The sequence below is a fragment of the Furipterus horrens genome, unplaced genomic scaffold (genome assembly GCF_987537825.1).
Source record: "Furipterus horrens unplaced genomic scaffold, mFurHor1.1.pri manual_scaffold_5, whole genome shotgun sequence".
Lineage (NCBI taxonomy): Eukaryota > Metazoa > Chordata > Mammalia > Chiroptera > Furipteridae > Furipterus > Furipterus horrens.
The window spans coordinates 52,487,908-52,504,227 of record NW_028327175.1 but is presented as its reverse complement, the minus strand read 5'-3'; the positions used below and the strand labels follow the sequence as shown (position 1 = coordinate 52,504,227).

The window sequence follows — 16,320 nt, the reverse complement described above, 5'->3', positions numbered from 1 at the left end:
AACACATGAAAAAACCACATTACAAAGATAGCTTAAATACGGCAGACACTTGTAGAATTTTGCAATTTTATATCTATATATCTCTCTAGACAAACCTTTAGCTTAAGTTAAAATATGGGCATAAACAAGTACATGTAACACATCATGTGCCTTCGTGTTCAGTTCAAAGTATCTTCGATCAGAAACTTTAAGCCCTGTTAAGAGGGTCTATTTTTTCTGTCTGGCCTCAGTCAGAGGAGACATAAGCATACTCAATCAACAACTCTCTAGTTTCAGACCTTAGATATTCGATAGCACCAATTTGAACATGGTTAGAAATCTCATTAATCACACTGAGGCTGAGAAGCTCAGTAAAATCCCTTGCATACTTGAAAATGTGAAGTAGAAGCCAAAGTAATTTCAGCAGCAACCCACAAAGTGAGCAGGGCAAGTAAGGTCATTTACTTAACAACAAGCATTTACTGAGTGCCTACTGTGTGTCTCTATCACCTGGAATCACAGCACAGATTTGAGCTAAAGGAATATCCTGTCAGCAACCTAAAATGTCAATGACAAAAGAAGAGACACTGAGTGAAAAATAGAATAATTAAAAATACAATCTTTAGCAACTGCCAGTAGCATTTAATTTAAAATTTTCATATAAAATCTCTCGATTGAATAATAACCTACATGTCAAGTAATCTATATATTACTCAAAATGTGCAGCTTTCTAAATTAAATTTCTCAAGGCTATTAGTTTTCATGAACCAAATAACGGCGTGAAGTAGTTCACTAGCACTACCTAACTCTAGTACAAGCATGCCGAAGGCACCTCTATCCTACTGCGCACGGTTTCACTAAAGTTTCATAACTCTTAAAACAAAGATTAGGAGAAAAAGTAAGTTATTTAGAGTAAATTTAAGAATAACATGCTACGAATAAAAAGGAAAGAGTGGATTTTTCACAATGAAATGTGCCATTATTCAATATATTGTCTTCAAGAGAGCTTGAAAGATATAAAAATTCATGTCACACTCCACAGTAAGGCAGAGAGGATGCTCCACCAAAGGGGAAAATTCACTTTTGCTTCAGTGAGAAAATTGCATTGTGATATGTAATGAGTGTTAATTGTTCCTGTGCATTCAGAACAGTTACTATGCTGGCTAATTCTGCAATTCTTATTTATCCCTACATACATTTTTTCTTTTTTTAGCATTTTGTATCTTTCTTAATTTCAGGAAATCTGAATGAAAATTTCCCAAATACAGATTCTTTTTACTTATGTGTGACATGAATTAATCGACTCCTGTTCCTTAAATTTTGGTTGTTACTTGAATGGCAGTGTCACGTGGGAAAAAGAGAAAGGCTATGGAGTTTGAGCCTCCACTCCTTAGTTTTCCAGGCACCCTTGAATAAATCATTTCACTCCTCTGAACACTCAGTTCTTATGCCTGTGCATGGGATAATAACAGTTCCTACCTACAATGTTATTGTGAGGACCAGGAAATATAGCTCTGCGAGCGTTGGTGAAAGGTACTATGTGTCAAGCCCTTTTTTATATATTAGCTCACAATCTTCAAAACTCTATGAACGTGGTCTTATTATTATCTCAATTTTTTTCCAATGATGAAAGAAAGGAAACAAAGTTCAATATCTTCCCCAAGGTCATACAGTTAGTTAGTAGCAGAGCTAGGAATCAGAACCAAGGCATCCAGCTCCAGACCCTGCACTAACCCTACACTGCAAGTTCTGTACCCAGGAGCTTTCTGTAAACTATAAAGGGTCACGCACGCACACACATTAGTTATATTGTTGTTGTTGCTGTTGTCACTAGTAGTCTCCACCAGCGCTGCCTAACCTAGGAGTATCTAGACTTTTCCCTTTCTTGGTTTTCTTACCAGGCCTGACCTGCCATCTCCCTCATCGCTGCATGGACAAACCCCAAGTCCAGCAGCATGGCCTCTCTGGATTACTCCAGCTCAAGGTGATCTCTGCCCTCTGAGCCCTGGTCGCAATTTTTTACTCAGTTTTACTGAGATATAATGAACATATAACACTGTGTGATTTAATGTATAGAACATGATAGTTTGATATACATATATATTGGGAAATGACTACCTCATTAATTAATACATCCATCACCTCACATAGTTACCTTTTTGGGGGTATGTACAGTGAGAACTTTTAAAATTTACCTTCTTAATAACTTTCAAGTATATAATACAGCATTATTAACTATAGTCATCATGCTCTACATTAGATTCCCAGAACTTATTCATCTTATAACTGAAAATTTGTACCCTTTGAACAACATTTCCCCATTTTTCCCACCTCCACAGCCCCTGGAAAATACCAATTTGCTCTCTGCCTAGTGACAATTTTTACCTCTCGTATGTCGCTTAACATATTCTTTCTTTTTACAGGGAATTTCAGACCTGGTTCCCTTACTAGACCATAAGCTCCTCGAGGGTATGATCCACCTCTGATCGCCTTTATTCATCTCTACATTCCAGGAAGATCTTCATGCCTTGTGCATAGACATTTTTCAGTGGTTGGATAGATGAATATTAAACACTAATCTTGAGCAATTAGCACAATTATTACTAAGAATAAAGACTGAACAATCATGATAAGAAATTCATTGGCTAAGTGTTTCATGATTATATTTTTAAAACCTCATACATAAATCCATAGTATTAAGTAGACAAAGATATCATGGGTATTTCATTTTTCAGTACCAAACAGACTTCCAATTTAGGAGAGAAATTCCAACATAAGTGGAAGACAGAGCCCCACCTTGCACCACTAAAGCCCAAAAGAGGCATTCCTTTATCTTGTCATTCTCAAGCCTTTGGTTGACTCTAGGATCTACCCCTTCAATATGTGCTTTTCTGCTTCTCATGGTCAGGTTAAATTATTTGCAACCAAGTACACCTAACTAATATAGTGCAAGTAAGTGGTTTAAAACTCTTGTTTATTAATTACCTATCTTCCAAATATCAGCCCCCAATTTTTTTAAAAGTCAAATTCTCTAGCCCTCTCCATTCTTTACCCAATTTGTCTTTGGCTTTTTTATTTTTTATTTTTTTAAGATTTTATTTATTTATTTTTAGACAAAGAGCTTGGGAGGGAGAAATAGACAGAGAGAAACATCAACGTGTGGTTGCCTCTTGCATGCCCGCACCTGGGGACCTGGCCCGCAACCGAGGCACGTGCCCTGACTAGGGATCAAACTGGTGAACCTTTGGTTCACAGGCCGGCACTCAATCCACTGAGCCACACCAGCCAGGGCAAGCCCCAATTTTTTAAATGTTATGTATCTGTTTAGTAATTTTGAGTAGAAAATAAATGTAAGACACCTCTTAATCACACAACAAAGTTTATGAATGTTATAATGTAGTTTTATGAGAAAAATTCCCAACAAACAGCACAAAGAGCAGTAATTTTGAGTCACCTTAAACTGTCCACACAGTGTTAAGAAAATTATAACAAAGCATGATGCTCTAATCTCTCATTTAAATAAGATTAAACACTTAACCTAGCAGAAGCACATACAAGACCTTCTTGAGAAATCAGAAAATGTCCCAAGGGAAGCAACATTAGGTCCTCAAGCTACCAGAGACATCGACTTTGAGATACCACTATTCCTCAGGACTCTGAGGGCCACACCACCAGATAAATAGCAGCATTGGATCTGCTGGTTCTAAAGCAGAAGACATTCTACTTTCACTCTTAGCCCAAGTATTCTCAAGTTCTGATTCCAGCCTGTTCTGACACCCCACCACTCAGCATTTTGTTTTGTGTGTTTCTGTTTGGGGGTGGATTTTATTCTGAAACTTAATAAGTGGCATTGGGTTCACCATTATTGTTCACTCTCTGCTTTTCCTATCTCCCCGGCTGATAACTATGGCTTGTTGGTATTTGAAGTGTTTTAAGGGATAAATATGTAGCTCTTCTATGAATAGAATAGCTCCAGCCACAGAATCTTTGAGCTGATGGGGACCTTGGGATCCTCTAGTCCAGCTTCAGCATGTCACAGGTGAGAAGCAGGAGGTCCCACAGGCTCAGGTGATGTGCACACAGCTGTGGGGGGCAGAGCCAAGATTTGAAACACATTGCTAGGAATCCCAGACCCATTGCCTTTCCTCAGCATCATCGTGAGAAAAATGCAGAATTCATTCCTGGGTGAAATTGTAAACTTGATCCAGAACACTCCCAATGCTAGGCAGAGCAGAAACACAATGCTTGAGAGCAAGTGGCTTTCCCATGGCCAAGTGGTTGGTTTTTGAAGGGCTGGGAACATGGTTCTCCTGGCCATACAGTTCTGACAGTTATATTCGTCTTCTGCTCAGTAGCATGTAAAGTCACTTCATGAGTATATTACAGACCATTTTGTGTGAGTGCCATTTGAATTTGCAGTGTAGTCTCAACCAATCACCATCTTTCATCCACTTAATTCAGCTTTGCCACTTCCCCTTTCTCAGTCAAAACTAATTTTCTGGCCCAAACTCCTATGCTTTATAAAATTCATAGTAAAGACCTTCAGGCCTTGGCGGATATAAGTTCCCTCCTTCTGGTAAGGCCTTGTACCACTTGTAGAATGTGGTGGTAGAGGGAGGAAACCTTTCTTGGCTGCTCAAATCAAAACTCTAAGAGTTAAGCCATTTTCAGATTGATTGATTTGTGTTTTCCTCAGAGAGGAACTAATTGCCTGCCCTACCCTGGATTCCTCCCCTCCTTCCCCCACGTTGGGATGGCTGAAAGAGGAAGGAATGCCTGACAATATCTGGGATTATTCAAAGGAAGTGAAAATGATGAATCTCCTTAGTAGGATATAGACAGAAAACTATACATATTTTCAAATAAATTTTTCAAAAGTCATTTTAAAAGGGAGATCTATACATAGCATGTCCACTGAACTGCAGCAAATACACAAACATGTTTGGGAGGGTGTCTGGTACTACTTCTCAGTCTATTTTTTTTTTAAATCATTGTTTAATAGCAATTTACTATTTTTTATTTATTGGATTTTGAGGGGTACCATTGGTTAATAAAATTATGTAGGTTTCAGGTGTGCAATCCTATAATACAACAACTGTATATTGTCTTGCGTGTTCACCACCCCAAGCCAAGTCTCCTTCCATCACCATTTATTGCTTTTTTACCTTCTTCTACAACCCCTAACTCCTCTTTGTCTCTGATTTCTGGCTATGTTCAAACCTCCTTACTCCCATAACATGTACCTATTATGCTCATAGCAGCGTATTAACTGTCTTTATTCCACCATCCAACATGGTCTCCTTCCCATTGAGAATGCAGTCTCTACCTTCCTCAGCATAACAAGTATATGGACTTAAAGAACTTTATGACTTTAAAGGAGGAAAAAAGCAATAAACTAGTTTCAAGTTGTGCAGTGATTTTCTTTTAGCATATTTAAAAAACAGGTTAATGAGTTTTTGTGCTCTGCAAACAGTAGGCATTTATTGTGTTTTAATGAATTTTTTAAAGTATATTTCATTGATTATGTTGTTACAGTAGTTCCAATTTTTTTCCCCTTTGCTCCCCTCTGCCCATTAACCCCCTTTCCTCCAGCAATCCCACCCACCTTAATTCATGTCCATGGGTCATGCATATAAGTTCTTTGGCTTTACCTTTTCCTATATTATTCTTAACATCCCCCTGTCTATTTTGTACCAACCGATTATGCTTCTTAGTCCCTGCACCATTTCCCCATTTCTCCCCCTCCACCCTCCCAGCTGATAACCCTCCAAATGATCCCCATACCTATGATTCTGTTCCTATTCTGGTTTGCTTAGTTGGGTTTTGTTTTTATTTTTTTAGATTCAGTTGTTGATAGTTGTGAGTTTGTTGTCATTTTAGTGTTTACAGTTTTGAACTTCTTTTTCTTAAGTAAGCCCATTTGACATTTCATATAATAATGGCTTGGTGATGATGAACTCCTTTAGCTTCACCTTGTCTGGGAGGCACTTCATCTGCCCTTCCATTCCAAATGAAAGCCTTGCTGGATAGAGTAGTCCTGGTTGCAGGTTACCTTTCATCACATTGAATACTGCTTGCCAGTCCCTTCCTGCCTGCAAAGTGTCCTCTGAGAAATCAGCTGATAGTCCTATAGGCACCCCCCTGTAGGCAACTCTCCACCTCTCTCTTGCTGCCCCCAGGACTTGCCCCCAGGACTCTGTCTTTATCTTTCACTTTTGGCATCTCAGTCATGATGCATCCTGGTGTGGTTCCCTCTGGCTCCAGCTTGCCCGGGACCCTCCGTGCTTCCCATCTCCTTCACAAAATTTGGGAAGTTTTCCTCATTTTTTTCAATTATAGCTTCATCATTCTGCACTGGTTGTTTTATTCTTCCTTATGTTCCAAATCATTGACTTGAACCCCAGTTTCTTTCCCTTCACCATTGGTTTTGTGTGGATTTTCCTTCATTTCACTTAGCATAGCCTTCATTTCTTCTCTTATGCATTTGCCGTACTCAAACATATCTGTCAAGCCTGTGAGCATCTTTATCACCAGTGTTTTGATTTCTGTATCTGTTAGGTTGTCTGTCTCCTCATCTGTTAGGTTGTCTATCTCTTCATCGCTTAGTTCTCCCACTGGAACCTTGATCCATTTCCCCTTTTGGTCCATACTTCTCTGCCTCCTCATTCAGACAGGCTCCCGTGTTTGTTTGCCTCTGCGTCCCAGGTAGAGCTGTCACTCCTGTTACATTGTAAGGGGCGGAGCCTTAGGGATTCGTCAGTACAGGGTGACCTGTTTCACCACATTGTGGCACGGTATGTAGGGGACGGGTCCGAGAGGGAACACTGCCTCCTAACCAGCCCTCGCCCCTTTTCCAGGCACCTCTCCCACTTCTGCACCAGACTGGTGCCCCTCTAGCTGCTGCCCTGGCCATCGTTCCCAGAGTGGGTGGCTCTGCGGATGATCTAGGACCCTGGAAACCCTTTAAACAAGCAGACTCTGCTGAGACCAGCACTTTCTGCCTCCATCCCAACCCCCACTGGTCTGCACAGTCAAGAGGCAATGAGGTTTGATTTTCCCCGATGCTGGGACCATGGGCTGCGAGGTCCAGTGAGGAGCTGGGAATGCTCCCCAGGTGTCCCTCCTGAGTTTTTAAAACATGTGACTGTACTTTCTGCCAGCCTGCTGATGTCACCACTGCTGCTGCCACCACACTGTGTCCTCTCTGCCCCGGCTCCGCCCCTCTTACCTGTCTGGATGAGTATTTCTTCTTTATATCTTTGTTTGCTGGACTTCCATGCACTTTGATTTTCTGGAACTTCTGGTTGTTTCAAGTTTTTAGGTAGTTGTATTACTTCTTACTTGTGGAGGGAGACGCAGAATGTCTGTCTATGCCTCCATCTTGGTCGGAAGTGCGAATGTTTTAAACAGGGCTGATTTTGCCAAGAGTAAGAAAGAAATGTTTCTTCCTTTTGGACCACAAAACAGACATTAATATGACCAGGAAAGCTAAAGTATAGTCTCTCACAAGTAAGAGAATGAATTATGTACCTTTAATGTCTTCTTTCTGGCTTCTGGATCCATTTAAAATCTGTAGCTTTTTGTGTATGTAGTGTTTTATACTAACACAGGTGTCCATAGTTTTGTTTCACATTTCTCTAATACACTTTTAAATCAGGGCTTAGTTTTTCAATGAGATTCTTTTCCCATCATATATTCTAACCCAGCATGCTACTTCTACCCTAATTGCCCATAATGTTTCAAACATTTACATGGTTCAACAAATAATTCTCATTAAATTTCTTCTATTATTTGGGCTTTTCAGCTTGAACATATTTGTATTAGTTAAATAATTTTTAAATTATTTTTCTAAAGACTTTCACTGTTTGCTGTTCAAATTTCACTTCAGTCCTTAGAATCTCTTTTTAATCTCCACAAATTCATGTTCCATTCCATTATTATGACTGATTAGATTTACTGTTAATATAAATAAAAGTGTCATATATGAACTTTCTTAAAGAATATCTAAAATCATATAAGACTCAAATAATTTGTCAAGCCATTTTCTATTTTCTGCTCATTGTAATAACTAACTAGATCATGTTTGCTTCAGTCTTTAAGTACCTCTCTAATCCACTTTTTGCCCATGTTCAACAAGCTGTTTTAACTCTCACTCTACTGGCAATAATAATTTTTCCCTCAAAATGTGTTCTTTCCAGCTCATCTTCTCTAAGAGGTTGTTTAAAATTAATAATACTAGCAACAATACAAAAAGAACTAAATTCCTTTTACTGTCATTTCATTCTTCGTAATTTCTTTTCATCCTTGATTTAGTCCTCTGTTTTAGCATCATAATTTCTGCTCTAGAAAATCCCTTCTCTAGTCCCATTCACCTCTGTTCAATCTCTTTCACTTTTTCTTTATACCCTCCAATCCATCCCTGGTCTCTTCCGTAATTTAATTTCAAATATATTTTCAACCACTTCTTCCACAATCATGTTAAGAAGACCCTACTCCAAACTGGCCTCTCCCTGTTGCCCAAATATGCCATGTTCTCTCCAGCCTACAGCTGGGCACTTGCCCTTCTCCCCTACTCCAATGCTTTCCCAGCCTCTTCCGAAAAGCCAATCTGTTACCTTCCCTTGAAGGTTGTTAGACTGAGCTATGGATATTTTACTTGTATTCTCTAACTTCCTCCATCCCCTATCATTCCTGTGTTCCTGTCATTCTTTCCTTTGTACTCCAAAGGCTTCTTCTTGTTTCAGAGCATAGACTAACTTCTTCCTCCTCCTCCTTGATGATTCATACACTGTTCTAGTCTCAAACTCTCCATTATTTGTCCTTTGTGCCGGCCTTTGTCTTGATTTGGTTCATGCTGCCTTTGAGAGGGGATTATTCTTTGGCTATTTCTTTTGCCCTATTTCTCCATGAGCATCCTACAGGCATATAACAAGTGGACAAATCTTCCACATAAAATATCTGGGTTACATTTTTTTAAATTAGATACTCTTACTCTCTGAGCCAATAATAGACTGGATCTACAGAAAAAACAGATATTCAGTTGCTGAATGGAAGAAATGTTTCCCTCCCTATTTAAAAGCGGCCCATCTGACTAATTAAAGAAATATGTCAAAACTGTTCCCAAGAAGAACCATATGTCAGCCAAAGAATTAAATATTTTGAAAATGAGAAGAACCACTTGGTCTAGTTTTCAATAGAGATTGAGAACAAAGGAAGAGGAACAGAGAAGAAATAAATCAGAATTCAAGCTGAAATATAGAAATCTCTAGTTATATCAGTGAAAGTGGAAAATATATAAGCTTAGGACTGTGGTAAGACCAAAGCCATTGTGTATATGCCTGAGATTTTTAGCACATTTCTGTTTTCCATCAGCTTTTGACCAAAGCCAAGTCCCCAAAGGGGAAGGTGGGACTTAAAAAAGGTGAGAGAATGATGAGGGGCAGATAGAAGCCTCTAGCACAATTTAAATAATTCTTTAACATAGTATATTTCAAAAATAAGAGAGAAAAAACAGTGGGTGCTTCACATCAATGCTTTGTGAGAATGGACTTAATAAACTACAAAGCACTATTCAAATACGGGCTCTTTATTATTACTTGACAGAAATGCAATTGCCTCTCACCCACTGCTGGGTAGCAAATGGTATTAACCATGTCCCACCACCTCTACCAAACCTATGATGGCAAGAATAGTTAGGGGGAAAAAGAACAACAGAAAGGACGCATGTCTTCTCTTAAAGCCATGTTACCTGCTATGAAACTGAGCTCCAGTAAGCTCAAGTAATAGAAATAAGAAGCACCCAGAAGCAGAATCTGTCTCATTGTGACTGTCTGCCTTAAAATATCAAATAAAAACATGCATTTATATAAGTAGGGCTGCTACTTTGTTGGTTTAGATGCCCACATTTGAGTCTTAAGGACTCTCTATTCTCCTTAGTCAACTAATCCTACAGTCTCTGAGAATCGTCAGAAATTATTAGAAATTCCTCATTGGTTCATTCAATAAATACTTGTTGCTGCTATCCCACAACTGATACTATGGATATTAAAATGAATAAGGCAAATATATACATACAGCCATGAATAAAGCTGATCACTTTGGAGGTTTTAAGTACTCATATTAATTTCCTTCTTCTCTCTTTTTAACTTAAAGCCTTACCACGTAGCTTACCATTTTATAGGGAACAAGTAAACAAATAATTCTCTTATGGTGCAACTTGTGATATGATATATGATATGATATATCATACAAAATGACATGGGAGTGACAAAAGCAAGAGGCATGTTATCTGAGTCTTGGGCAATAGCTGGCCTAGTGGACGCAGCAATATAATGGAGTAAGAGATAATTACAATGCAAGAGATTTGCATTTCAAGAAACAGAATAAAGATTTCTCCTGGAATGTAAGCCAGTTGACTTTTTTAAAAAGTAATGTAAATTTAAATGAGAATACTTACTACTTGCTTTTCCAGAAGGAAAAAAAAAAAGGTATTGGAAGAAAATTTCAGAGCTAGTCCAAGAGACTAATTTTTACTGGGGATCAAATGTAAAAGAAATTGAAAATATCTGTCAAAAACACAGCTAACTGAACTATTTCTGAAGCAACAATAAAAGACCCGTGGGCAAGAAATTTTATAGTCATCCTCCTTTCTAGGTCGAACTCTTAGAATGAAACAAAGAAAAATCTGGACCTGGAATAAGATGAAGATGTAAGGAATCCACTCACCGCACTGATAGAGACTGTTTAACAAACAGATGAAAAACCAGAGAAATCAGATACCACATGAAAAGAAAATGGATTGAGGGGAAGAAATGAAAAATTATAACTCCAGAGTAAAGAGCAATTCATTTTTAGAACACCTATTAAGTTAGGTGAAAAGAAATTATTAGAATATATTAAAGAAAAGCATTGTTTTTCATGTTTCTCCATAAGAAAACATTCAGTATGCTCTACAAAAATTAAATTTTATTTTTAATGTGTCTGAACAAGCACTAAATGAATTCTGGAATTAAAAAATGTCTAATACCCTTTCTATACAACACAGAATGTAGAGGGGGAAGAACAAGGAATGCTTCTACATAAAATCAATGACTTGTTTTCATTTTCCTTTGTTAGGCATAATAAAGGGAAAAGTATATAAATAAAATCTAAGTATGCTAGTTTTTTCTTACTTTGTTTTTTTGTTTTTTTAAGAAATAGAAAGCCATCACGAAGGAAAGAGCTTAGGAAGTATACAAATTTCATTAAAATGTAATTGGACTTGCAGGAACAATTACCGTGCTGCACTGTAAGGGGAGCTGTTGGCACGTAGGAGCAAAGCACACGTATGAGCTCATCCAGCAGCCTCGGCAAGACCCACTTCCAGAGAGAAGCAGTCATGTTTCAACACCTCCAATTCCCTAATGCTGACAAGCTAAACAACTTGTTTTGTCTCTGGGAGCTCTTCTCTGGTGATTAACTGCTTACGGTGAATACTAATTATATGAAACTACAGTATTGAAGAAGTACTGCCCTATTTCCTCTACCTGCAGCCCCGACATGTCTTTGAATCTGGAAGGTACTAGGTAAGAGCCATTGCAAACCAAAACCAAGAAAGGCATTTTCCTCCCCACCCTGGTAAATAATGTACCTCCTTCTCTTCTTAGATTAACACAGCTCATCGACAAGAAACCTCATTTAACCTCTGGGCTCCAAACCAAATAGAATTGCCAAAAGTAAGTGTTTTAAAGTCCTGTCATAATCATATGGATAAATCTGCAGCAAGAATTTGTGATTAGTGACCTCTCCGTGTCTTCAATTCCCTATGTCCCATGTTGAAAATTTACCCCAAATTGTCAGTTCTTAGGAACTGCACCTCAGATTAAAATCTTCTCACCAGGGAGCCTATGAGAATTTGTTCTTGTGTTTTAAATCCTAAGTGCTTTGTTAAACCGCCAACACCACAAAATTAGAGACCATTAAACAATATAAGGCAGCAAGTGATTAAATCTACCAAATACACATTCAAAGCAGCTTAAGCTACTTTTTAATTAAAAATAAAATATCACTGGCTAAATTCAGATGTCTTAGCTATCCAGAGAAAGTTAGAAGTCTGTTCAAAATGCAAAATGTGGTTAATAAGGCCAGATAGAAGAGGAGAAATAGAGTAGGGGTGGGCTGGAGAGGTGACTGCCTTGTCCCTGAGCCCAGAGCCAGCAGGGCCTCGAAATGCTGACCCTGTTTAGTTGGAGGGCATGAAGGAGAAAATCACGGCTGCACCTCAGGGTGAGGACTCTGTGTGGTTGCTGATTAAATAAGCTTTATTAGCAGAGGCCTCGGAGGAGACAGGGTGTTCCACCTTCTTGGCAAGGGAAATGAGTTGAGTAACAGCACTGCAGGAAGCAAAGGCACTGGAGATGCATAGATGGCCAAAGGAAATATTAGTGCCATACTTAAGTATAGCTTAAACTAATTGATAAATGGTTCTTGAAATCATTATTAGCATTTAGGGAAAAAGGCATGGGGGTTTTGTGTTAATGGGATCGCTTGAGATTGAAAGAAATTTTTACTATAAAGTTAAAAATAAATAAACATTGTAGCTTTAAGTTGTTCCTACTTGTTTAAAGTAAAGAGAAAAGGGCCAGGGGGCTTAGTCAACGTTGGGCAGGAGGCCAAGAATCTGAAGATCAGACTTATGGCTGGGATGATATCATTCACTCTGAAGTCTTAATACTCTTTCTAAAGCATGAGAAAATTTACTGGTAAAACCTTACCTCACCCGCAGTTTTCTTATTTTTAACTCTATTTTTTTTTTTCTCTCAAGAATAATTTTCCAAATCTGCTTTCTGCCTTAATATGTAAATATTATGAATTTACATTTAGCTTCCAACATGGTCTTACCTAAAAAGCTTGCCCTGAAGTAAAGCACAGGCACTTGGTAGCTACAGGAATACAAGACATGATACTCATATTTAATCACTTCGGTTGCTGCCGCAGCCTCAGTCACTTCAGAATCATCCCGGGGTAACTCTAAAGCCTCCTGGAAAAAAAAAAGCAAAACCAAAACCAAATTGTTTGTCAATTAAAAAATAAAGAAGTTCACTAACACGGAGAGAAAAAGACGCCGTTTTCTTCTTGCAGAATAGCAGTTAAATAAATATAGAACTATGAGGTAAGGAAAAGGGAGTTTCCTATATTAAGGTTTACCATTTGAGTCCTGGATAAACAGTAAAACCAGAAAACATTAACATTAAGTAATTCCAGATTGTTTTTGAGAGACAAAGCAGCTCTGGGTAAAGTACCACGTAAGAAAAAAAAAAAAAAAAAGCAAAAAGATCTATTACAACAACTACTCTGAAAAATCTTTACTGTTCAATTTTAGCAACAAGATGATGGCCATACAAGCTACCTTCTTCTCTACCTGTGAAAGCTAAAAACATCCTAACAATTGAACAAGAGGCTGTGAAATGTCCCTAAAGATTCTATTGTACTTGCCAAAAGATGATTCATTGTGTGCTGAACAATTCCCAGTTCCATTTTGAATAAGAAACTTATTTTGCAAGAGGTTGAGTTTGTTAGGTACATTTCAAAACCTGGGCTGAATCTGTTTTATTATTGCGCTGTCTTTGGTATATTTCTATAACAAATTGTCATTTATAATAACAGAGTAGAAGGCAAATATTAATGTCAACTTAAATAGGGTTTTGTGAGCAAAGATGGTTATAGCAGTCCACGTCTCACCTAATCATTCTTCACTGGTTGATTTTTTTTAATCATGTGTGAAGGTTTCTTAAGAATGTATCTTCATGTTCAGAAGCAATTAAATGGACATGTTGAGTCAGAATCTGATTCCACCCACATTCGCTTATTTATTTGGATGAACAATTTCCTTTGAAATTAACTTAGAAGAAGGAAAGAAGCAGGTTGGTTTGGTACATTCCTACCTTTCGTTACAACAGTAACAACAACAATAAACAATTGGAAAGAGCTACAGAAAAGAACTTCAAACTTTATCATTATGAAATAAGGATTCTTGTGGAGATAAGTAAAGCCACAGACTACTCTCCAGATCTGTATCTGCTTTACTAATTCCCCACTCACGCACTCACCGTCAATTCACTGGGGGAGATAAATCACAACTGGACATAGTTACAGAATAGTTTTCACTAAACTCCCATAAACACTATCAGTTAAACACAATGAATTAAGTTACCAGACAGCAATCACTGAAATAAATATTACAGATACAGAAAATTAATACAGTAGCAAGAAAAGGGGTTTTCTGTTTGTGTATTTAAATTTGCACTAGACACAGGTATCTATACCTTCTTTTAAAGCAATTCTTTTAACCAAATTCTTTCTTTTTTGTCAATGATTGGACTATTTAGCATTTATAATTTCTTTTCCTTCTTAATATTATAAAACATTACATCTCTGTGATAACAAATAATTGCAAGCACTGCATACCTACATAAACTGAAAAGTAAAAATCCCTTTGACCCAGCATTTCTGTACCTCAGATATGTAACCATTTTTTAGCAATCAGTGTGTATTTTTCAATACTTTAAAAAAATTCCTTGGTCTACAAATAATACACATATATAAACACATCACACACACACCTACCTACTCCCCCACCCCCACCCCCAGATTGCTATATAAACACATATTCTTGATTTGAAGTTTTACTTCTGGACATCCTACCATGTGCTACCACGTCAGTGCTATAGATTTTGCTCCTTATTTTAATGGTTTCAATTTATTGCACTGTATACTCATGCCATAGGTTTTTTTTTAAGCATTTCTATATTGCTAGATATTTTAGTTGATTATAATTTTTTGCTACTACAACTCATGCTGCGATGAGTATCCTAGCACCTGTATCCTCTATTATACCTTTGTTTTCTATGGTGCAGATTCCTGAAGGAGGCATTACTGTCTGAAAGGGTATGTGCACTTTAAATTTTGATAGTGCCAATCTGTCCTCAGCAAAATGTATCCCCAGCAAAAATGTATAAGAATGTTCTTTCCTATATTCCATAAATACTGAATGTTATTTATGTTTTAAATTTTTGCCTATTCGATGAATTTTTAAATGTCATTATTTTAATTTCTAGTTTCTTGATTACTAGTGAACGTGAACACCTATTCATCTGTTTATTGGTAATTTGTATTCTTCTGTGATTTGCCCGTTCTTATCCTTTGCTTATTTTCTGATATTCAATTAGCATTTTTTCTTATTGAGTTATATAAATTCTTTGTATATTAGATATAATAACATATTACTGGATATATCTATATATCTTATCCCCATAGGAAAAGCAGAGGTGTGCAAGAATAAATGATATGTGTATGTATGTGTATATGTATAAAACATTTTCACTCAGTTTTCTTTCAACTTTGTTTCTTATATATTTTATCATAATTATTTTTTTACTTTTATGTAGTTAAATTTATACATTTTCTGTTCGCAGCTTCTGAGTTATTGTATTCATCCTGCTATGTCCCACCTCCTCCCTAAAAATTATAAAACTGTTAAACTCCTTTAGTCTATACACACATACTCACACACATGCACATGTTTTAAAATTTACATTTAGATCATTGATCCATTTAAATTTTGTTTTTGTGTGTGGTGTAAGGTAAAATTTTTTCCCAGATGATTTCTAATATTCCATCTTTTCAACTGATTTTTAATGTACATTTACCATAAATTAGATTTGTGTGTGTGTATTTATTCCCAATTCTTTTCTATTGAGCTATTTTTTCTTCTTAGACAATCACTGTCCAATTCTTAAGTAAATACTGAATTGGCTCTTTAATTCCTGCAGAAAACGACAGAAACAGACGGCCTGAGACTCAGTTCTGCAGGAAGATAAAATTCCTGGAAATAATGACCTTCACCCAAATTCAAATTAGGCACTCAGGCATGTGCTGAGGTTGACACCGGGTGATCAATTAGACATAGATTTACATTCTCTGAAAGAGTTAGATGCCCAAGGACTAAGAGAGAAGTGACAGTAGAAGCTACCTGAAGAGCCTGTTCGTAGTGTCTCTCCAGTCACTGTTCTCATTGGCAGCTGAGTTCTTTCATGGAATTTAGAGGCTGGAGTGCTAGTCCTCTATCAGGAGTACTGCTGTGGCACCCAGTCTCTTGCTCTGGGAAGCCATCTCTGTGCAAAGACACTTCTGCTACTTAACTCATATTGCATGAATCTGAATCCTTGGCCTGTGTCTGCTAAGCTCTTTCCATCATGTGTGTTCAATTTTGATACCCATGCAAATATCATCCCTTGAAATCATTCAAGTTGGAAATCATAGACTTGTACATATTTTCTGCTTCCATTTCCAAGAGTGTCAGAT

General features: G+C 37.4%; 1 protein-coding gene across 1 annotated transcript in view; it reads right to left on the bottom strand.

The window, feature by feature from the left end:
- The window catches only part of ATG10 (autophagy related 10), a 222,954-nt gene that overhangs the window by 75,514 nt on the left and 131,120 nt on the right, over positions 1-16,320 (bottom strand). The window contains exon 4 of the mRNA XM_090278978.1: positions 12,859-12,997. Within this exon, the coding sequence (XP_090135104.1) occupies positions 12,859-12,997 (139 nt within the window). The remainder of the gene's footprint in view (positions 1-12,858; positions 12,998-16,320) is intronic.